The 24,091-nt window shown below is 42.5% G+C and overlaps 1 protein-coding gene across 1 annotated transcript; it reads right to left on the minus strand.

The window, feature by feature from the left end:
• Positions 1-7,370: 7,370 nt before the first annotated feature.
• On the minus strand, positions 7,371-20,645 carry PLET1 (placenta expressed transcript 1). Its single transcript, XM_012470639.2, has 4 exons — positions 20,201-20,645; positions 14,852-15,053; positions 11,364-11,431; positions 7,371-8,177 (listed from the first exon to the last, which is right to left on the minus strand). Exons 1-4 carry the CDS (start codon positions 20,382-20,384, stop codon positions 8,002-8,004), a joined length of 630 nt encoding a protein of 209 aa, XP_012326062.2. The 5' UTR covers positions 20,385-20,645; the 3' UTR covers positions 7,371-8,001.
• Positions 20,646-24,091: the final 3,446 nt, after the last annotated feature.

Consider the following 24,091-nt stretch of genomic DNA (forward strand, 5'->3'; position numbering starts at 1 on the left):
ATAATGGGCATTTGGGTTGGTTCCAAGTCTTTGCTATTGTGAACAGTGCTACAATAAACATATGTGTAATGTGTCTTTATAGTAGAATGATTTATAATCCTTTGGGCATATACCCAGTAATGGGATTGCTGGGTCAAATGGTATTTCTGGTTCTAGATCCTTGAGGAATCACCACACTGTCTTCCACAATGATTGAACTAATTTACACTCCCACCAACAGTGTAAAAGTGTTCCTATAGCTCCACATCCTTTCCAGCATCTTTGGTTTCCTGACTTTTTAATGATCGCCATTCTAACTGGCGTGAGATGGTATCTTATTGTGGTTTTGATTTGTATTTCTCTAATAACCAGTGATGATGAGCTTTTTTTCATATGTTTGTTGGCCGCATAAATGTCTTCTTTTGAAAAGTGTCTGTTCATATTGTTTGCCCACTTTTTGATGGGGTTGTTTTTTTCTTGTAAATTTGTTTAAGGTCCTTGTAAATTCTGGATATTAGCCCTTTGTCAGATGGATAGATTGCAAAAGTTTTTCCCATTCTGTAGGCTGCCTGTTCACTCTGATGATAGTTTCTTTTGCTGTGCAGAAGCTCTTTAGTTTAATTAGATCTCATTTGTCAATTTTGGCTTTCGTTGCCATTGCTTTTGGTGTTTTAATCATAAAGCCTTGCCCATGCCTATATCCTGAGTGGTATTGCCTAGGTTTTCTTCTAGAATTTTTATGGTTTTAGGTTTTACATTTAAGTCTTTAATCCAACTTGAGTTAATTTTTGTATAAAGTGTAAGGAAGGGGTCCAATTTCAGTTTTCTGCATATGTCTAGTCAGTTTTCCCATTTATTAAATAGGGGATCATTTTCCTATTGCTTGTTTTTGTCAGGTTTGTCAAAGATCAGATGGTTGTAGATGTGTGGTGTTATTTCTGAGGACTCTGTTCTGTTCCATTGGCCTATATATCTTGTTTTGGTACCAGTACCATGCTGTTTTGGTTACTGTAGCCTTGTGGTATAGTTTGAAGTGAGGTAGTGTGATGCTTTCAGCTTTGTTCTTTTTGCTTAGGATTTTCTTGGCCATATGGGCTGTTTTTTTGGTTCATATGAAACTTAAAGTAGTTTTTTCCAATTCTGTGAAGAAAGTCAGTGGTAGCTTGATCGGGATAGCATTGAATCATAAATTACTTTGGGTAGTTTGGCCATTTTCACAATACTGATTCTTCCTATCCATAAGCATGGAATGTTTTTCCATTTGTTTGTGTCCTCTCTTATTTCCTTGAGCAGTGGTTTGTAGTACTCCTTGAAGAGGTCCTTCACATCCCTTGTAAGTTGTATTCCTAGGTGTTTTATTCTCTTTATAGCAATTGTGAATGGGATTTCACTCATGATTTGCCTCTCTGTTTGTCTGTTATTGGTGTATAGAAATGCTTGTGATTTTTGCACACTGATTTTGTATCCTGAGACTTAGCTGAAGATGCTTATCAGCTTAAGGAGATTGTGGGCTGAGATGATGAGGTTTTCTAAATATACAATCATGTCATCTGCAAACAGAGACAATTTGACTTCCTCTTTTTCTATTTGAATATTCCTTTCTCTTGCCTGATTGCTCTGGCTGGAACTTCCAATACTATGTTGAATAGGAGTGGTGAGATAAGGCATCCTTGTCTTGTGCCGGTTTTCAAAGGGAATGCTTCCAGCTTTTGCCCATTTAGTATGATATTGGCTGTGTGTTTGTCATAAATAGCTCTTATTATTTTAAGATATGTTCCATCAATACCTAGTTTATTGAGAGTTTTTAGCATGAAGGGGTATTGAATTTTCTCGAAGGCCTTTTCTGCATCTATTGAGATAATCGTGGTTTTTGTCATTGGTTCTGTTTATGTGATTGATTACATTTATTGATTTGTGTATGTTGAACCAGCCTTGCATCCCAGGGATGAAGCTGACTTGATCGTGATGGATAAGGTTTTTGATGTGCTGCTGGATTCAGTTTGCCAGTATTTTACTGAGGATTTTTGCATCGGTGTTCATCAGGGATATTGGTCTGAAATTTTTGTTGTTATTGTTGTGTCTGTGCCAGGTTTTGGTATCAGGATGATGCTGGCCTTATAAAATGAGTTAGGGAGGAGTCTCTCTTTTTCTGTTGCTTGGGATAGTTTCGTAAGGAATGGTACCAGCCCCTCTGTACTTCTGGTAGAATTCGGCTGTGATTCTATCTGGTCTTGGACTTTTTTTAGTTGTTAGGCTATTAATTAGTGCCTCAATTTCAGAATTTGTTATTGGTCTATTCAGGGATTCAACTTCTTCCTGGTTTAGTTTTGGGAGGGTGTATGTGTTCAGGAATGTATCCATTTCTTCTAGATTTTCTAGTTTATTTGCATAGAGGTGTTTATAGTATTCTGTGATGGTAGTTTGTGTTTCTGTGGGATCAGTGGTGATATCCCTTTTATTATTTTTCATTGTGTCTATTTGATTCTTCTCTCTTATTTTCTTTATTAATCTGGCTAGTGGTCTATCTATTTTGTTAATCTTTTCAAAAAACCAGCTCCTGGATTCATTGATTTTTTTGAAGGGTTTTTTGTATCTCTATCTCCTTCAGTTCTGCTCTGATCTTGTCTTCTGCTAGCTTTTGAATTTGTTTGCTCTTGCTTCTCTAGTTCTTTTAATTGTGATGTTAGGGTGTCGATTTTAGATTTTTCCTGCTTTCTGCTGTGGGCATTTGGTGCTATAAATTTCCCTTTAAACACTGCTTTAGCTGTGTCCCAGAGATTCTGGTACATTGTGTCTTTGTTCTCATTGGTTTCAAATAACTTATTTATTTCTGCCTTAATTTCATTATTTACCCAGTAGTCATTCAAGAGCGGGTTGTTCAGTTTCCATGTAGTTGTACAGTTTTAAGTGAGTTTCTTAATTGTGAGTTCTAATTTGATTGCACTGTAGTCTGAGACACTGTTATGATTTCTGTTATTTTGCATTTGCATAGGAGTGTTTTGCTTACAATTATGTGGTCAATTTTAGAATAAGTGCGATGTGGTGCTGAGAAGAATGTATATTCTGTCAATTTGGGATGGAGAGTTCTGTAGATGTCTATTAGGTCTGCTTGGTCCAGAGCTGAGTTGAAGTCCTGAATATCCTTGTTAATTTTCTGTCTCATTGATCTGTCTAATATTGAAAGCAGACACATAGACCAGTGGAACAGATTAGAGAACCCAGTTATAAATTCATGCATTTATAACCAACTTATCTTTGACAGAAGCACCAAAAACTTACAATGGGAAAGGTGCAGTCTTTTCAATAAATGGTGCTGGGAAAACGGGATAACTATATACAGAAGAATGTAACTAGACCCCCATTTCTCAATATACAAAAAAATCAGATCAAAATGGATTAAAGAGTTGGATCTAACACCTGAAACTATGAAACTACTAGACGAAAGCATTGGGAAAATACTTTGAGATGTTGGTCTGGGCAAAGATTTCTTGTGTAAGACCTCAGAAGCACAAGCAACCAAAGCAAAAATAGACAACTGGGATTACGTCAAGCTAAAAAGCTTCTGTACAGCAGAGAAGACAATCAACAAAGTGAATAGACAATCCATAGAATGGGAGAACATATATGCAAACTATTCATCTGACAAGGGATCAATAATAACATATAAGGAGCTTAAGCAACTCAATAGTTAAAAAAAATCAAATTTAGTAATGGGCAAAAAATTTGAACAGACATTTCTCAAAAGGAGACATACAAATTGCCAACAGGTATAAAAAATGTTCAATGAATCATCAGAGACATGCAAATCAATATCATAATGTGATATCATCTCACCCCACTTAAAATGGCTTGAATCAAAGAAAGGCACCACAGATGCTGGAAAGGATGTGGAGAAAGGGGATCCTCATACACTGTTGGTGGGAATGTGAATTAGTACAGCCACTATGGAGAACAGTATGGAGGTTTGTCAAAAAACTAAAAATAGACCTACCATGTGATCCAGCAATTCTACTTCTAGATACATATCCAAAAGAAAGGAAGTCAGTATATCAAAGAGATATCTGTACTCTCATGTTTATTGCAGCACTAGTCACAATACCCAAAATATGGAATCAACCTAAGTGCGCATCAGTAGTTGAGTGAATAAAGATAATGTGCATATACACACACGATGGAATATTACTCAGCCCCCAAAAGGACAAACTTCTGTTATTTGCAGCAACATGGATGGAATTGGAGGCCATTATATTAAGTGAATTAAACCAAGCACAGAAAGACACATAATAGCATGTTTTCATTCATATGTGGAAGCCAAAAAAAGTGGATCTCATGAAAATAGAAGTAGATTGGTGGTTACTAGAGGCTGGGAAGTGGGGGGAATGGGGAGGATGAAGGGAAGGGAAGAAAAGAATATAAACATATTTGTTACCACCAAACTGTACACTTAAAAATGGTGAAGATGGTAAATTATATATGTATATTTTACCTCAGTAAAAAGGATTTTTAGGGCTAGTGCATGGCTCACACCTGTAATCCCAGCACATTGGGAGGCTGAGGCAGGCAGATCACCTGAGGTCAGGAGTTTGAGACCAGCCTGGCTAACACAGCGAAACCCCGTCTCTGCTAAAAATAGAAAAATGAGCTGGGGATGGTGGTAGTCGCCTGTAGTCCCAGCTACTTGGGAGGCTGAGGCAGGAGAATTGCCTGAACTCAGGAGTTGGAGGTTGTAGTGAGCCGAGATGGGCCACTACCCTCCAGTCTGGATAACAGAGTGAGACTCTGTCTAAAAGAAAAAAAATTTTTAAAAAGCTTACCTTTTTTTTTTTTTTTTTTGAGACAGGGTCTTGCTGTGTCACCCAGGCTGGGGTGCAGTAGTGGCACCATCATAGCTCATTGCAGCCTCAAACTCCTTGACTCATGTGATCCTCCTGCCTCAGCCTCTCTAGTAGCTAGGACTACAGGAGTACCAAATCTGGTGAATTTTTCATGTTCTTTCGTAGAGATGGGGTCTCACTGTGTTGCCCAGGCTCCAAATTTGATGTCAGACATGAATGTACACATACAGGAAACTCAACAAACTCCAAGTAGTATAAACTCAAGGAGATGCATAAGACACATTATAACAGCAGCTATCATTTATTGAGCAGCTATTACTACTACTATTAATGCTACTGTTATTATTACACACTAACTCAGTGAAGCAGGACAGGTGTTGTTATCCCACATCCTTCAGTCGGGTAAGGGCAGGGCTGACTTCGAGACGTTGTGGTTAAATGGGAGAGCACAGTCCTTGGAGCAGGTCTGGACTCCTGCCCTGCCTTTCACTAGCTCTGTGATTGAGGCCAGTCGCAGAAATTCTCCAAACTTCAATTTTCTATCTTACTTACTTACTATAGTTATTTATTTATTTAGAGACAGAGTCTAACTCTGTTGCCCAGGTTGGAGTGCAGTGGTGGAATCTCGGTTCACTGCAACCTCTGCCTCCCGGGTTCAATTCTCCCTCAGCCTCCTGTGTATCTGCGACTACCGGCATGTGTCACCACACCTGGCTAATTTTTGTATTTTTGTGGAGACAGGGTTTCTCCATGTTGGCCAGGCTGGTCTCAAACTCCTGACCTTAAGTGATCCACCCGCCTTGGCCTCCCAAAGTGCTGGAATTACAGGCATGAGCCACCACGCTCAGCCTGAATTTTTTAACTTTTAAGAATGCGATAATAATCAGGCAACGTTCAGGGCAGTGCATTTTTGTGGGGACTTCACACGTGGCACATGCGAGAGCACGTAGCAGCGTTAGCACATAGAAGGTGTTTCTGAATGCATAGCTTTGTGAGGGAATGATGCGAGGAGGATGCACTGGGGTAATCTTTGTTTTGCTCCAGAGCCCAGAACGATATCTGGAGTGATGCTCAATAAATATTTGTTGATAAATTAGCCTAAAGCAACAAGGGATAGCTATTACCTAGATCAGAAAAGTGCTGTTTTTATGAATTACACTGCAATAAAATTCCATATATATATATATATATACTTTTTTTTTTTTGAGGAGAGAGGTTGGAATGTTAACAAAAGCAGGAATTTTTGGCATACAAAATTTAGGATCTTTCTTATGGTACTTTTGTAGCAACAGTAATGAAGCATAAGGTAAATGCTTAGTAAATGAACATTTGTAGGCTTTTCCTCATCCCACAAAATGGCTCAGCCTTTTGGCCGGGGCCACTTGTTCTTGCATCAGAGCTGATGTGGAGCCAACCTAGGCGGAAGCATTTCAGAAGAGATTAGGAGCACACTACTTCCCTGAGCCCCCACATTAGTGGATGAATAAGCTTAGGAAAATTAGTTGTTTAGTTTCTTCTGGTGTTTTTGGATGCTCCAAAAGAATCACAACCAACCCATCTCTTAGGCAGTTACTTAAGCAAGCATATATGACAAAGCAGATTGTGTATTTACATAGGACACATATTACATTTCAGTTACAAACACCAGGGAGTGATAGATATCATCAAGGTATCCTAAGTGGAGAGGGAAGAGTAGAATTGGAATTCTTACAAGGTGCACAATTTTAGGAATCAGCAAAGAATTGACATCCTGGAATTTAGCATCGTTATTAAAACTTTGTTGCTTATTACAAGCTTATTCCTGGAAATACCATGTTTCCTTCCGGTTGTGCATTGCATTATACATATCATAAATAAGGAGTTGAGTTCAATCTCTCTCTCTCGCTGCAAGACCCTGTTGCAGTGGTCACTATACACAAATATATATGTATAGAGGCAGGTGTTGTTATCCCACATCCTCCAGCCAGTTAAGGGCAGGGCTGACTCTGAGGCATTGTGGGATAACAACACTGCCTATACACACAAATATATTTTGCCCATTTTTTTCTTTTTTTTTGATAGAGTCTCACTTTGTTGCCCAGGCTGGAGTGCAGTGGTGCTATCTCGGCTCACTGCAATGTCTGCTGCCTGGGTCCGAGCGATTCATACTCCTGCCTCAGCCTCCTGAGTAGCTGGGATTACAGGTGCCTGCCACCATCCCCAGCTAATTTTTGTATTTTTAGTAGAGACAGGGTTTCACCATCTTGGCCAGGCTGGTCTTGAACTCCTGACCTCGTGATCCACCCACCTTGGCCCCCAAAGTGCTGGGATTATAGGCATGTGCCACTGTGCCTGGATTATTTTGCCCATTTCTTAATGGAAATTACTATTAGGGGGAAAGTGACCAGTTTGCACTTGAGGGAAATGAAAATTGAGATAATTTTGCCCTGAAGTCTGGTCTTGAAAACACACACACACCATCTGATTGGTTCTTTAATACTTGCACACAAATACATACAATCAGACGAAATTCCCTGTGTTTTAACTTAACTCGTTGAAGACATATTTGAATTGAATACATTCATTATTCTTGTTTAAAGTATAATTTATTTATTGTGACAAAAATGCCTTTCTAGCATCATTTTTTTTTCTGTATTGGCTGCTCAGACATGCTTCATTCCCCTTCTCTTGCCCTTCAAAACCTACTGGTGTGGACAATGGGAAGCTCAGAACTATTTTTTCTTTCTCCTTTCCTTCTCGAGTCACATGAGTCACGGAAGTTCCTTGTAACCTGAGTAGGTTTGGTCAGAAATCTGAGATCATCTTGAAAGCAAGGAAGGATCCTTCCCATGGAAACTCAGGGGGTGCAGGGGAATAATTTGGCAATGAACAAAAGTTGAGATTGGCTGTGGAATTGGCTGCCAACCTGTTAAACTGATAGGGAGAACTCTAGGTGACTACATTCTGGCCAGATCTAAATGTTTACAAAAAGTGTAATACGTATCCTGAAAGATCCAGATGAACATCTGTGTGACCCAAGCCTGCCAATGAATGCCTCCAGGTCTTCGTTTTGGTCTGAAGCAGAGGCAGTAGACTTGCCCATTTGAGAATGTAAAGCCTTCATTTACACACATATCCCAGCACCGGCTTGGAACTGAATGTAAGAGAATGCAGTGGAGGCAGAAACAGTTGTTTCCCTAGTTTCCCTTTAGAAGAGAAGTTTGCTGGTGAGAAAAGCAAGCAGGATATCAGTGACATCTGTGATGGGGCTGCTGAAGACTCGGTTGGCCCGGCTGTGGATTCCGATATTCTCGGGTATAATCACAGAGAAAGGCTTGAAGACTGAGCTCTGGAGAATCTTGGCAGGTAAGGGTATGATTGACACTGGAAAGACGGTTGAGGATATGGTTGGCATTGGAAAATGGCATCAGGACCTCTGTTGGGTGCTGGGTGTGCCCTCGAGAAAGGAGGGTAATGTGAGGGAATGCTAGAGCCAGATTCACGAGCAGAATTTCATCAACCCTTCTGCAGTGCCAAGTGTTTTCAGAGGAGGGGAAAAGCTGGGGGACACACGGGGTTAAGTAACAAAAATAAGGAAGAAACACTTTCTACCCTGAAGTCTGCATAGTTCTATGAGATGAGGTGGAGACCTGCTGAATTTATTCACCTGCTGCTCTTGTTGTTAGGGTGGGTAGTCTCCTCCTGAATGTATTCATGTCTTTAATAGATTAGGTTAATCAGTGCAAATATGATCCAGAATGGCACAATTATATTTTCTTCTTGCTAATTTCAAGGGCTTGTAAAAACTAGATCCCATCCAGACTTGAGAATGGCCATCCCTGCTTTAAAATTAATGGAAAGGTGCCCGGTGCAAAGCCCCAACTCTCTTTCTGTGGTTTCAGAGGCACTGGTCAGTTTTATATGAAGGGACCTGATCACACATTGGTTCTCTGAAGTTAATTTGCAGAAAGCGGAGGAAGCCAGGCTCATAGTACTGAGGGCTTGTCTGATCTTGAACAAACTGCAGGTTGGTGGGAATACCTCCAAGACTCTAAGTGGGTCCTAGAAGGGTCTATAAGGAAGAGGAAGAGACCGGGAGTCTATAATCCTAGCACTGTGGGAAGCTGAGGTGGGCGGATCACTTGAGGTCAGGAGTTTGAGACCAGCCTTGCCAATGAAACCCCATCTCTACTAAAAATACAAAAATTAGCCCAGTGTGGTGGCAGGCACCTGTAATCCCAGCTACTTGGGAGGCTGAGGCAGGAGAATCACTTGAACCCAGGAGGTGGAGATTGCAGTGAGCCGAGATTGTGCCACTGCACACCATTCTGGGTAACAGAGCGAGACTCTGTCTCAAAAAAAAGAAGGAAGAGAATGATGAATGACTCTTCCTCCCACCTGGAGGGCACCTTCCAGTATGATAGCATTGTCTAATCTTATTTAGCATTTCCCCAGGGCCTGGAGCTAACAAGTCCTGACTAGAAACAAATCTTTTTTTTTTTTTTTCCTTTTTGGCATTTATGGCAGGGAAGCAGGAGCCTAGGAGAGTCAGAGTGACACCATTTAAAAGTCAACTACATCTTGAAAGTAGCAAGCATATTCCTCGCCAGTCACAGCCTATGATCCTGAGATGTTTACGGTTCAGAAAACAGACCGAAGATACCAAGAAGGACACACTTCTAGAACAGTGGGAAGTCCAGATGTCCCAATACCCTTAACAATATATGCTTTCAAGATAATTATGCTTTGATAGACTTACACACTAAAATGTCAGAGATAGTTTTCTTTACATCAATAAAATAATAAATTTTGTCATGCTGTCAGCCCACCCACACATAGGCACAGCTTAGTTCAGTCTTTACATAGACAAGGCCCCATACAAGAAAAACTTAAAGACGGTGTGTTCTTCCACCTGCTTTCTGAGAACACCCTTCTCTGTAATGGAGTAGCTTTCAGTAAACTGTCTCTTCACTACGCTCTGCCACTCACCTTGAATTCCTTCCTGTGTGAGATCCAAGAACCCGCTATTAGGGTCTGGATCAAGACCCCCTTTTCCTGGTAACATTTACACAAGTGTTCATCTTGACAGTGGCCTTGAGGAAGAAACTACTATCTGTTTTCTTGCAGAGGAAAAGCCACCAAGGAAGCAGTTAAGACATTCATATAATAGTTTCATTAGGCATAATCACTTTACCATTTGTTGTTGAATATAATTCTCCCCTTTGAACACATTTTGCAATGTGAAAACAGGCAGCATGCTAGTGTCTTTCAGTGTCTGGGGGCTCGTGAGGACCGCCCATTGTTGGATGATGAGAAAGGCTAATGTTTCTTGTTCTTGGTTGAATCTTGTATTTCAAAAAGTCATTCAAAACAAGGTATTTTTATAGTTTTGATGTAAGTCTAAGAAAAGTGGGAAAAAATATGATATGGAATAGGAGTCTTCTTTTGGCCATTTACTTTCTGTGGCCTCAGGCAAGTTACCTGTGTTTTTGAATCTCCTTTCTGGAACATTTTTATAAATTAAAAAAATAATAATTAGGCCTGGCGTGGTGGCTTGCACATGTAATTCCAGTGCTCTGGGAGCTGAGGCAGGTGGATCGCTTGAGGTCAGGAGTTCGAGACCAGCCTGGCCAACATGGTGAAACCCTATCTCCACTAAAAACACAAAAATTAGCTGGGCCTGGTGGCTTGCGCCTGTAATCCCAGCTACTTGGGAGGCTGAGGCAGGAGAATCGCTTGAACCCGGGAGGCGGAGGGTGCAATGAGTTAAGATCACAGTACTGCACTTTAGCTTGGGCAACAGAATGAGACTCTATCTCAATTAAAAAAAAAATAGAGACAAAGTCTCACTGTGTTGCCCCGGCTGGTCTTGAGCTCCTGGGCTCAAGTATTTCTTCTGCCTTGGCCTCCCAAAGTATTGGGATGTGTGAGCCACTGTGCCCAGCCTTAAATTTGTTATATATAGCTCCTTAGAGGGAGGTAAGAGAAGAGAAACGGAAGGGGGAAGAAGACAGGCAAGGAACCTCAGGGAGGAGCGAGGCTGGGGGCAACAGCCTGTGAAAATTCCTGGTGGTAGTGGTGGTGGCCAAAGGCCGCTTTAAGAACTAAAGACATTATTGCTGTTTCTGTGATACCAATCCTTTGTGCAGCTCCGCACCTTCCACCCCCAATCCCTTTAAACCCCTTTGGTTAAAGTCTACTGTATCCATGAAGGCTTTGTGTGAGTGGGAATTCTTTGTGGAAATTGAGGAAGATGTTTTCACATTGTGTTTATGTGGTATTGAACAGAAACAGCTCCTATGGAAGCGGCATTTGGAAACAAAGATGACCGTGCGAATATAAGGACCCTGGGAATTTGTAGAAATCTTAGGGGAGGGCTTTTGTTTTCCAAAGGGCATGGGACAACAGGTTGGGCAAATCTTATAGAGGTCTCAAGGTGCAGGGAGACTCAACTGATAGCTGAGTGATGTGGTAAGAAGACCCTCTTTTCTAGGGAACCCACAAGATAATTTTCCAGGCTGACTGAGTTCACTGCCAGACATGCAAATGGGCTGCTGCAGAGGAACTCACCTTTTCCTGTCAGTTTCAGAGTAGAAAGTTTAGGCAGGGCTCTGGTCTCGGCAGTGACAGTGAAAGCTCTGTGAAGGGCAAATCAATGAGAGATGATGGTGAGGACCTCATGCGGAATTCACAAGTTCAGCTCACATTTCTGACTTCCCAACCTCTTAATTCCTTTGTGCTTACTGTCTGTATGGCACAATGAGCAGACATTAAGTATTGGTCTGCTTTCTATTGATAAGATCCTCCGCTATCTTGGTCAACTTCCAGACAACCTCTCCCATTCCCACACCCCCACCAACGTCAGTACCCTGGACTGCCCACGGGCCGGTACACATACCTCTGGTCTTTGTTCATGTCAGTCCCTCTGTCTATAATATACCTGTCCTGGTCACATCTGCTTGTAGACTCAATGATGACCTCTATGAAGTTGTTTCTCCCTATTGTCACTAAGCCAGTCATGACGCTCTGTTGCACTGACTTGCTAGGAGCCTCTGTCCTCATGGGAGGACCAGCTTCATAAGACAGGTTCTGTTGTCAACAGTGCCTGACACATGATAGGTGCTTTATGTTCGCTAAGCGACCAGCACCACTTGGTCTGTTGTTATCCTAGCAATGAACCCATTATTATAGGAGTCCCTTGTTCATACATGTGTTAGATAATTAATGAAAGGACACCGAATGTCAGTCACTGTGCCTGGTGCTGAGGGGGCAGTGGTTGAGCAAGACAGGCCTGGTTTTCACCCTCAAGTACTTACAGTGTCTTCAGAGGGATAGATTTTAAACGGGTGATCAATTACCTAGGTAAAGAATTGAACAGAGCTGTGATGTTCACTGTGAAGAAGGGGAAGAAATTCTGAGGGTGGATAACTGGGAGCTTATATTTGATTTGTAAGTTCAGGAAATCCCTTCCTTCCTGCCTTCCTGCCTCTCTTTGTCTTTTTCTTTCTTGTTTCACTCTCGTTGCCCAGGCTGGAGTGCAATGGTGTGATCTCAGGTCAAGGTGCGACCTCCACCTCCCAGGTTCAAGCGATTTTCCTGCCTTAGCCTCCTGAGTAGCTGGGACAACAGGCATGTGCCACCACACCTGGCTAATTTTGTATTTTTAGTAGAGACGGTTTCTCCATGTTGGTGAGGCTGATCTTGAACTCCCGACCTCAGGTGATCTGCCCATCTTGGCCTCCCAAAGTGCTTGGATTACAGGCGTGAACCACTGTGCCCAGCCCAGGGAATGCTTTCTTGAGGAAGTGATGTTTAACCTCAGTCATTTCTATATAGGCCTTGCTGACCTAACCTCGCCTCCCCAACCTCATTGTAACGTCCCATGAGTAGGGACCTCTTCCTGTCCCTTTTGTGCCCAGCCCACCACTGTGGAGTCCCCTGCTTTCTGCATCCCCCATAATATGTGGAGCAGAGCCCCACATATTATATGCCCACATGGTATAAACAAGCAGGGAGGCCAGCGTGTTATCACGGGTGTGCAAGTTTAGGAGGGGTCTGGAGACCACACCGTCAGTGGGATTGGGCCATTTGTCTTGCAGATGGTCACTGTTTGGTCTTTCATCTCTTGATGCATGGAATGTGGAGGCTTTAATGAGGTGAGATGAAAAAGTCCTTGCCCTGATTATCCTTGGCTGACTTCTAAGCAACTGCTGTCACGGGGATGCTGGATTGTGGTAGCTTCCTTTGGTTTCTACCCTTGCAGTCACTCTGTAGGCACAACAGTCCCTCCTCCAAAGCCAATTAGGTCCGACCAGGCCCAGCGCGAGGAGAGAGAGGGAAGGGTGGCTTGACGGCATTGTCGTCATTACCAGATTCCACAGAGACACGGCTATTCCAGCCGACACAGCCTGCGAGTCAGACCAGCCCTTTCAGTACAGAATGGAATCTGAAAGCCTTACGTACCTCCCAACATGTGGTTCCTAAAGTAAACCTAATGACAGATCCCAGCTCGGAGGGAGGTTTGTTGTTAAAGTCTAATGCGATTCTAGGTGACCTTACCTCAGAATCCGAGTGTGTCCATTTTGTGTGACAGTAGAAGCGTTTTATTAGACAATCATCATATTTTCTGTTAGCGAGCCATTTCCAAAATGAATCCATGTGTTAAAAAATGGTTCTCCAGTTTGAATGTAGGGAATATGAAACAAAGAGGGTGCTCAGTTTTTTCTGAGGATGTTGGGCATAAGCAGAGTGTGTGTGTGTGTGTGTGTGTGTGTGTGTGTGTAGAAAGGGGCTGTGTGTGGGAATATGGTCTGGTGTGTGTGTGTGGTGTCTGTAAGATATTTGTGTAGTATGTATATGTGGTATATGTGTGGTGTGTAGTGTGTGAGTGGAATGTGGTGTGTGTGGGTGGTGTGTGTTGTATGTGTGGTATCTGTATGGTGTGTGGGGTGTATGTGTGGGGTGTGTGTGTGGTACCTCTATGATGTGTGTTATGTATGTGTGTGTGGTGTGAAAGTGTGTATGGTGTGTATGTGTGTGTTATGTATGTGTGTGGTGTGTGTGGTGTGTTGTGTGGGTGGTATGTGTGTGTTGTGATTGTGTAGTGTGGTGTGTGTGGTATGTGTGGTGTACGGTGCGTGTGTGGTGTTTGTGCGTGTGTGTGTTGTGTGTGGTATTTATGTGGTATGTATGTGTGTGTGGTGTGTATATGTTGTGTGTATGTGGTGTGTGTGGTGTGCATGTAGTGTATGTGGTATGTACGTGTGTGGTAGGTGTTGTGTGTGGTATGTGTGTTTGTGGTGTGAGTGTGTGTGGTGTGTGTGATGTCTGTGGTGTGTGGTATGTGTGTGTGGTGTGTGTGTGGTGTGTCTGTAGTGTGTGTAGTGTGTGTGGTGTCTGTGGTGTATGGTATCTGTGTGTGGTGTGAGTGTATGGTGTATGTGGTATGTGGTGTGTGTGTGTGAGGTGCGTGGTATATTTGTGTGGTGCATGTGGTATATATGTGCGTGGTGTGTGGGGGGTGTAAGTTTGTGTATGGTGTGTGTGTGGTATGTGTGGTATGTATGAGTATGGTGTGTGTGTGGTGCATGTGGTATGTATGTGTGTGTGTGGTATGTGTGGTGCATGTGGTATGTATGTGCATGTGGTGTGTGTGGTGTGTCATATGTATGTGTGTGTGGTATGTGTGTGGTGTGTGTGTATGGTACATGTGGCATGTATGTGTGTGGTGTGAGTGTGGTTGTAAATGGTGTGTATGGGGTGTGTACGTGTGTGGGGTATGTATGTGTGTGAGGTGTGTGGTGTGTGTCTGGTGCATGTGGTATGTGTGTGTGGGGTGTGAGTGTATGTGTGGTGTGTGGTGTGAATGTGTGTGTCTGCAAGCTCCTACAGATGGCAGGTATGTATAGTAGAGCACTGTGAGATGGTAATGAAGTGCAGCCGCTGAGTTCTTCACATCACATCTGGATTGTACTTTAAGTCCTCCTAGCTCAGTGTAAAACTGCATAAACCCAACATGAAAATTGTAGAGCCCAAAGCAAAACAAGCTAGGTTCTTACTGTATCTCCACTTCAGTTATGTTCTCAGATTCAGGAGATTGCCACTGTGCCTCTAAGACTGTCACGTATTGATCTTTCATGTAATACGTGGAGTTGCTGCGGCAATTTTCATCTGCTCTTCGCCAGAGGCCCACTGAGTCACCCTTCTTGTTCAAGGCTTTCATGACCACAGCGTAGACGCGGTCATCCACAGGAACGAATACTGGGAGGATATGATGAAGAAACAATCAGCCATCTGCTCCCTGTGAGCCAAGCTCAAGGGATGAGGGGAGTGAAATCAAAACAAAGGGTGAAACAAGAAAGGTACAAAGAGAACGTACACATAGTATAGTCTCATTTCTGTAAAAGAAGTTGAAAGTCTGGAAAGAGATACATCAAGATATTAACTGTGGTGATTTCTTGGTAATGAGGTCATAGATCGTTTTAATTTTCTTCCTAGTGCTTTTTGGTGTTTTCCAAATTCTCTGCAGTAAAAGGCAGACAAAAGAAAATCTATACTCAGCTCTGGTTTTGCTACACATGAGGGGTGAGATTCTGGGAGTGAATCTCTTTACCTCTCTGAGCCAGGGCTCATTTCTCAGATGAGAGGACAAGCCTGCTTGGTCCTCTTCTCAGGGGCAGTGTGGGGACGGAAGAGATTGATGCACGTGGAAAGGTCAGGTGGTCCAAGTAAAAGCAAAACTCTTTTCATGGTCCCAGAAATGCTGATTCTCTTTGTCTCTGTTGTTAGGGTGTGGGAAGGAGTGCCTTTGAGCCACAGGTGCCCTAACTCCTTATAGGGTTACCCCAAGTAACTTGTTAATTTCAGCCTTTGGATGTGTAATGGAGAGGGCATCTAGCAACAATCCTGCATAATCTGCACATGTACCCCAGAACCTAAAGTACAATAAAAAAAAAAAAAAAAGAAGAAGAAAGTATCTGTCTCTATTTCTTCCCTTAGGAGATCTCTTCTGAGTGAATTCCTCAATGCTAGGTTATTGTTCTTTCCAGGGCCCTTTCAGCCACCCAGAATTTCTTTTTTTTTTTTTTTTTTTTTTTTTTGCGGGGGGAGATGGAGTTTCGCTCTTGTTACCCAGGCTGGAGTGCAATGGCGCGATCTCGGCTCACCGCAACCTCCGCCTCCTGGGTTCAGGCAATTCTCCTGCCTCAGCCTCTCGAGCAGCTGGGACTACAGGCATGCGCCACCGTGCCCAGCTGATTTTTTGTATTTTTAGTAGAGACGGGGTTTCACCATATTAACCAGGATGGTCTCGATCTCTTGACCTCGTGATCCACCCACCTCGGCCTCCCAAAGTGCTGGGATTATAGGCGTGAGCCACCGCGCCCGGCCCAGAATTTCTTTAAGTCTTCTTCTTAACAAAGCAAAGCAGACTGATCATGTAACACAAAAGGTTCAGACAGTCCTGGTTCTGAATTGACTCTAACACTTAGGAGCAAGTCACGTCACCTCTGAGCCTTGGTTTCCTTATTGCTCATCATTCACTCCACAAATATTTCTTGTGTGCCCACTTTGCACCTGGCCTGGTTCTAGGTCTGGGAATAATGACATTATCCTTCGTTATCTGAGATCATCATACCTATCTTGAAAGGTTCTGGAGGATAAAGAAAAGAATGTGAAGATTTTAATACATGGTGAGTACTGGATAAACTGCAATTGTTATTATATGACTATATGCACACTACAGTTCTGTGTTCTAGTTGTTAGTTTTGCCAGTCAAGCTTGGCTGATTCAGATCCCACAGACCTTGACTTGCTCAATGAGCATCTGATATCTGTCCTAGATCTGTGTGTCTGGTACAGTAGAAGGTGAGCTGAGATGGTGTCATCCAGATAGTCATCAGTGTCAGTTCTGCATAGATGTGCCCTGTTCTTCTGCTTTTCCCCTTCCACTCTGGTTTAAATCCTCTTTCTTCCCTCCTAGGCACACATATTTTCTGGATTTCTGGCCTTAGGTTCTTCTCCCTTCAGGCAGCCTTGCAACATGTGGCAGCCAGGTCAGATTTCCTTATGCAACACGTCCATCAAACACACTCCTGCCCAAACCTTCAAAGGGTCCTTCCTCCTACAGTGTGTCAACATTTCTGCTTTTACATTTCTGCCTCTGGTCTGTTGATTATAGTATCCAACACATGTTTTTTAAGACTGTAAGAACTTAGCCTCAGCCTGCTGTTTGCATTTCCACTCTAAGGGTAGCCAGGTTTTACCATTTTCTGCAAATGCCCCATCCCTGATCCTTGCTCACGTCTGGCTGCCTGTCTGAAAGCCTGCCTTCCCTCTCATCATACATCGTTCATGTCCCACCTCTGGACCAATTGATCCCTTTTTTCCTCTTATTCTCTCTCTTTTTTTTCAGCAGTTGAGTTCTTAATCATATAATACTTTGTGCTACGCACTGTGGTTTCATCTGTGTTGGTGTCTGGACAGCCCAGTGTTGGGCCTCTGGAGGGCCCTAAGTAATTACTCATTGGTTGATTTTAAAAGTCATGCATCCCATGTTGTATAGTGCCCTTAAGGCTTAAAGTTCAGGAAGAAAAGCAGGCAAATCACATCCCTCTTGCCCATAGAAGAAAAAAAAAGGCAGATGCTTGCTCAGCACAGTCTTAATGTAAATGTCACTGTATTAAGGGTTTCTTTCACTGACATCAAAACAGACCCAGGGAACCTGTTCTAAAATGTTGCTTGAGCTGCAGGTGTCTCTTGGGACCTGCCAAGCCGTTTATGCACAGTTTACCAATACTGATGTAGCCTTAAAGTTTAAAAGAATTTCAAAACCAAAATAAGGAAAAGCGATTGGCCTGGGTGGACATTTCCTCAGTCCCCAGAAGTCCTGAGTTCCGGCAATAACACCTGCAAGGTAATCATGGAGCCTCCCGTGCAACCACAGGTGTGGGATCTGGCAATTCACATCTCCGTGGGCGAGGATTTTGACCCTCAACTTAAATCATTCATATTGTGAGTCAGTTTACCACAAAGCTTTCACAGCACATTTCTGTTTTAAAATGGAATTGGATAAAGGTTGGGGGTACGTGGCATAAGTAGGCATCCAAGGAACCTTAGTTCTCTTTCCCCATTCCCTTTCCCTGCTCCACCTAATGCCTCTGTGACTGCCATGACCCCCTTCACCCCAGTGGATCATCTTGACTTGTCTTTCTCCTGTCTTTCTACCTTCAGAAGGCTCCCATGTCTCCCCCTCGATAGCATCTTCACATGATGATAGATTTCCCTCTGTTTTTTTTTTTTTTTTTGAGATGGAGTCTTGCTCTGTCACTCAGGCTGGAGTGCAGTGACCTGGTGTCGGCTCACTGCAACCTTCACCTCTTGGGCTCAAGCCATCCTCCCACCTCAGCCTCCTGAGTAGCTGGGACCACAGGTGCACATCACCACATCTGGCTAATTTTTGTGTTTTTTTGTAAAGACTAGGTTTTGCCATGTTGCCCAGGCTAGTCTCGAACTCTTGAGCTCAATCAATCCACCCGCCTTGACCTTCCAAATTGCCGACATTACAGGTGTGAGCCACTGTGCTCAGCAATAGATTTCTCTTTCTTCCATTGCATTAGCAAAATCTTTCACCTGGAGAGGTATTATCTTAAATGCCAGAGGTTTGTGGTCTCTTTTGCAGTAGTGCCTCTGACCCCTCAGGCTCTCACCCAGGTTGCGCGTATGTCCACCTGTGCTCATTTTGAATTACAAGATTATCCTCTCTGTCCTGTCAGGACAATATCCACTGCCTGAGGGAGTGGGTCATAGCTGGCCCCATCACAACTGAAGCACTTAGTGTCAGTCCTCATTTAAAATGAGACAAAAGATAAGCCAGGATGAATGCGTGAAGCCATGCCATGATTGTTCACCTGCTGAAGTCTGAGACCTATAGGTCATGAGTGTGGAGATCACCCTGGTGGGCTTTGCAAAATTTGGTCAGACTTTTAAGAAAGGCAGGATAACACAGTACATAACAAGACAGGTTCTGAAGCTGGAGAGCCTGGCTGGACAAAAAACTGTATGAGTTTTGGCTGTGCTATTTAGGTTCAAATCTTGGCTATGTTATTTATTAGTGCACATTGTTAACTTCTCCGTGTCTCAGTTCTTGTCTGTAAAATGATAACAGCATTTACTCCTAAAACTTGCCCAGCACATTGTAAGAAGTGTTAGCTCTCATTACTAGAAGGAAGAGGTATATAGCGGTTAAAGGCAGGCTCTCTGAAGCTGGAATGCTGGTTCATATCTTAGCTTCACCATTTAAGTAGCTTCGGGACCTGAGTAAGAGTCACTTAGCATTTCTGTCTCTCTTTCTATCTACAACATGGGAACGATAATGATGCCTCCCTAATAGGTCACTAGTACGTGTAAACACCATAGGAAGTGTTATTATTATGAAATGAATTAGAAAGCATATTCCTTGACTTGTAGATTTGGCTGATTCAAAAAGGGATGTATAAAAAGTATCTACTGGACACCTCTAAGAAAAGCAAAAGACTAAGATTCAAGAGCCAGTCCTGCCACTTCCTAGCGGGGAGACTCTGGGCATGTCATGTAATTTCTCTTGGCCTCAGGCTTCTCATCCATAAAGTGGGTTAATAACACTTTCCCCGTGTACTTCATTAGATATTTTTCACCCACAGACTAAATGCAGTATACAATCATCCCCGGTGGCATCATTTTGTCAAATGGATATGAAAAGATTACACACTGGAGGTTGGGCGCTGTGACTCACATCTGTAATTCCAGCACTTTGGGTGGCCGAGGTGGGTGGATCACTTGAAGCCCGGAGTTTGAGGCCAGCCTGGCCCACATGGAGAAGCCCCATCTCTACTAAAAATACAAAAAATCAGCCAAGGCTGGTGGTGCATATCTGTAATCCCAGCTACTTGGGAGGCTGAGGTATGAGAATTGCTTGAACCCAGGAGGCAGGGGTTGCAGTGAGCCAAGATCATACTATTACACTCCAGCCTGGGCGACGAAGTGAGACTCTGTCTCCAGAAAAACAAAAACAAAAACAAAAAGAGAAAAGATTACGCACTGGAATGCAATGATTATCCCTTAAAATGATTAAAATGCCCATTTTACTTAAGTCAGAGAATTTGCTCCAAGTGTGTTCTTGCCGGGGGCTCAGTGTATCTGGGGATTGGGGCTTTCTCACTCCTGTGGCTTGAGTTCACAAAGGACATGCAGAAGCAGCACCCCCAACCCACTCTCTTAATTCTCATTCTTTCTCTTCCTTCCCTTGCTTCCCATTTGGTTCAGAAGACACATATTTTGTATAACTGAGAGTAGCAACAGTGGAGTATGTTCTGAAACTCTAGTTAATTTCCCCCGGAACAAAGGACAGCAGAGAGCATGGCTTCTACTCACCAGAATAGACTGTGTTGCTTTCGTAGATATATGAACTGGCCTTGATGCCTAGGGTGACGGTGTAGTACTCATTAAAGGTGAAGCAGTTGTTACTGAACCTTATGAAGATGGCAGAAGAAAGCTGGAGACTGAGACACAGAAACAGCCCCAGTGGCCACAGCAGTATGGCATGGAGGACTGCCATGGTCTCGATTTGTTTGGAAAGTGCTAGGCCTGGAATTCGGCAAAACTGACAACTCACCTCTTGTTTATATGCCAGGGCTCCTAGATGGAGTCATAGATGCAAATCTTCTCCCTGCCCCTTCTGAATATACATTGGCCTCTGGAATTTGGCCCAAGACATCACCAGGACTGAATCACCAGTCGCCATTACCTGTCACTGATGATTTTGCAAATTGCAGTTTTGTTCAAGAAGGGGAATGTCCTAAATATGGTTTTCTTTTACTTAGGTCAGTATCTGCTATTTGAAGAAAGCCGTCGAGAAGACGTAAATACCAGCAAGTGAAATTCAGAGTTGTGTAATCATCACATACCTGGTTTGTTCAGAAGCTCTGCTCTTCTCACTGCAGGAAACTCAGGGACGAAAACCTTCTTTTCCTGGATTACATACCCTCTTCCACCCATGGCCAATATGGAGAAGCCACAGATCTACTAAAAATACAAAATATCAGCCAGGCATGGTGGTGCAGACCTGTAATCCCAGCTACTTGGGAGGCTGAGGCATGAGAATTGCTTGAACCCAGGAGGCGGAGATTGCAGTGAGCCAAGATCGTACCATTACACTCCAGCCTGGGTGATGAAGTAAGATCTGTCTCCAAAAAAACAAAAACAAAAAGAGAAAAGATTACACATTGGAATGCAATGATTAATCAAACAAGTCTCCAATCCCCAATTCACTTAGTGACAAGCATAGAACGAGAAAGACTGTGCTTCTGGACTTATATCTGCTTCTGTATTATTTATTTATTTGGAAAGAAACAGCTTAGGTCTATCTTGTTCCTCACACATTCTTCCATAACACCATAGCACAAAAAAATAAGAAAATATGCTTTTTCAAATCTCCCTTCTGAATTTTACGACTACTCACTGAAGAAGAGGAAAGAAATATGCCACTTTGTGAGTAGAAAGAAAAAAAATGTAGAATAGAATCAAGATAATATTGACTATGTGTTCCTTTAAGAGAAACATGTGCAGAATGGTGGCATAAATACCTCTGAAAAATCAACTCCTTCATTAAAACAGTGAGAACACTAGCAAAAAAATGGTCAAAATACGTTTTTCAGAATTTTTGAAGTTAACCAAATGCTTGCAACAGTCTGGGAGCATTTAATTAAGAAAAATTGTTGAATATCATTAAGAACCATGAGCATTATGGCATTTTAAGTAGCCCTAGTCCCTGTGTACTTCATTAGATATTTTTCACCCACAGACTAAATGCAGTATACAATCATCCCCGGTGGCATCATTTTGTCAAACGGATATGAAAAGATTACACACTGGAGGTTGGGCGCTGTGACTCACACCTGTAATTCCAGCACTTTGGGTGGCCGAGGTGGGTGGATCACTTGAAGCCCGGAGTTTGAGGCCAGCCTGGCCCACATGGAGAAGCCCCATCTCTACTAAAAATACAAAAAATCAGCCAAGGCTGGTGGTGCACATCTGTAATCCCAGCTACTTGGGAGGCTGAGGTATGAGAATTGCTTGAACCCAGGAGGCAGGGGTTGCAGTGAGCCAAGATCGTACTATTACACTCCAGCCTGGGTGACGAAGTGAGACTCTGTCTCCAGAAAAACAAAAACAAAAACAAAAAGAGAAAGATTATGCACTGGGATGCAGCCCACTCTCTTAATTTGGTCCCTCTCACCTCACCCCACCTCCATGAGGGCCTTTGCAACCGTGGTAGCTGTGAAGATCAGCAAACTAGCAGCCAGTTGAAGGAAACAGAACAGTTGGAGCTTTCCAAAATCATCAGTTAACACTCTGGTTAATTTTTATAGTTTTTGTAGAGTCAGGGTCTTGCTATGTTGTCTGGGCTGTTCTTGAACTCCTGGGCTCAAGCACTTCTCTTGCCTCAGCCTCCCAAGTGCTGGGATTACAGGCATAAGCCAATTTGCCTGACTCATGTTTTTTAAATGTTCAGTTTTCAACAAAAATTACGATATACAAATAAACAAGAAAATATGGCTTATACAGAAAAAAAATCCCAGGTAAACAGAAACTGTCCCTGCGGAGGCTCACATGCTGAACTTAACTGGACATAGACATTAACTCAACTTTACAAATATGTTCAAAGAACTAGAAGAAATCATGTTTAAAGAATTAAAGGAAAGTATGAGATTGATGTCTCAGCAAATAAATAATAGTAATAAAGAGATAAAAATGATAAAAAGAACTAAATAGAAATTCTGCAATGGAAAAGTACAATAACTACAATTTTTAAAATTCACTAAAGAACTCAACAGCACATTTGAACTGGTAGAAGAAAGTGTTGGTGAACTTGAAGATAGGTCGATTGAATACATTTAACAAACAAAGTGCAAGACTTGTATACTGAAAACTATAACAAGGCACTCAGGATAGTCAAAATGATCTTGAAAAACAAAACACAACAAAGTTTGAGGACTCACACTTTCCAATTTTAAAGTTTACTGTGTAGCTACAGTAATCAAGATAGTGTAGTGTGGTACTGTCCTAAGGATAGACATGTAAATCAGTGAAATAGAATTGAGATCTCAGAAACATACCCACACATTTATTATTAACTGGGTTTTGACAAGGGTAACAAGACAACTCAGTGGGGAATAAATGGTGCTTGGACGACTGAATATCCACATGGAAAGAATAAAGTTGGAGCCCCACTCACACCATATACAAAACTAACTCAAGGTGAGTCAAGGGTCTAAATGTAAAACTATAAATCTCTTAGAAAAAACACGGGTGTAAATATTCATAACCTTGGTTTAGGCAATGGCTTATTAGACTTGATGCCTGAGGCAAAAATAAGTAAAGAAAAAAAACAGATAAATTGGACTTCAAAACTAAAAGCTTTTGTTCTTTGAAGGCCACTATAAAGAAAATGAAAAGGGCTAGGTGTGGTGGCTCATGCCTGAAATCCCATCACTTCGGGAGGCTGAGGCAGGTGGATCACCTGAGGTCGGGAGTTTGACACCAGCCTGGCCAACATGGTGAAACCTCAGCTCTACTAAAAATACAAAAATTAGCCGGGTGTGGTGGTGTGTGCCTGTAATCCCAGCTACTTGAGAGACTGAGGCAGGGGAATCACTTGAACCCGGGAGGCAGAGGTTGCGGTGAGTCGAGATTGTGCCATTGCCCTCCACAGCCTGGGGACAGAGTGAGACTCTGTCTCAAAAAAAAAAAAAAAAGAGTACAACTCAACAACAAAAAGACAAATATCTCAATTTAAAAATGGGCAAAGATTTGAATACTTCTCCAAAGAAATGTACAAATGGCCAATTGTCATGTGAAAAGATGCTCAACATTATTAGTTATTAGGAAAATGCAAATCAAAGCTTGAATGAAAAACCTCTTTACAGCTAGAATTACTATCAAAATGACAGATAATAACAATAGTTGGCATGGATATGGAGAAACTGAACCTTATGCATTTCTGGTGGAAATAGAAAATGATGTGGCCACTTTGGAAAATAGTTTGGCATTTCTTCAGAAAGCTAAACACAGAGTTACTACTAATGCATGTAACATGCCTGTCACAGAGTCAATCCTGCAAGAGAGGAAGGTTTTATTGCCAGTGGCAAGTATCTGTGCTAACTCGAGGGACAAGAGCAACCAGGGAGCTGGGGGCAGCTGGAGAAGTTTTACTCTCATTTGTTTACCCACGTGTTAATTTATGAGCCAATTGGGTTGTGCGTC

The sequence above is a fragment of the Aotus nancymaae genome, unplaced genomic scaffold (assembly GCF_030222135.1).
Source record: "Aotus nancymaae isolate 86718 unplaced genomic scaffold, 86718_ANA_hifiasm-v0.15.2.pri h1tg000012l, whole genome shotgun sequence".
Taxonomy (NCBI): Eukaryota; Metazoa; Chordata; class Mammalia; order Primates; family Aotidae; genus Aotus; species Aotus nancymaae.

What these genes read in the sequence shown, in the direction of transcription:
- PLET1 (XM_012470639.2), bottom strand. Translation starts at nt 20,384, where the DNA reads ATGGCAGTCCTCCATGCCATACTGCTGTGGCCACTGGGGCTGTTTCTG. An exon ending in AAGCAACACAGTCTATTCTG is followed by an intron (nt 15,054 to 20,200) that starts GTGAGTAGAAGC and finishes ATATCCTCCCAG; the next exon opens with TATTCGTTCCTGTGGATGAC. An exon ending in ATAACTGAAGTGGAGATACA is followed by an intron (nt 11,432 to 14,851) that starts GTAAGAACCTAG and finishes TGCCCTTCACAG; the next exon opens with AGCTTTCACTGTCACTGCCG.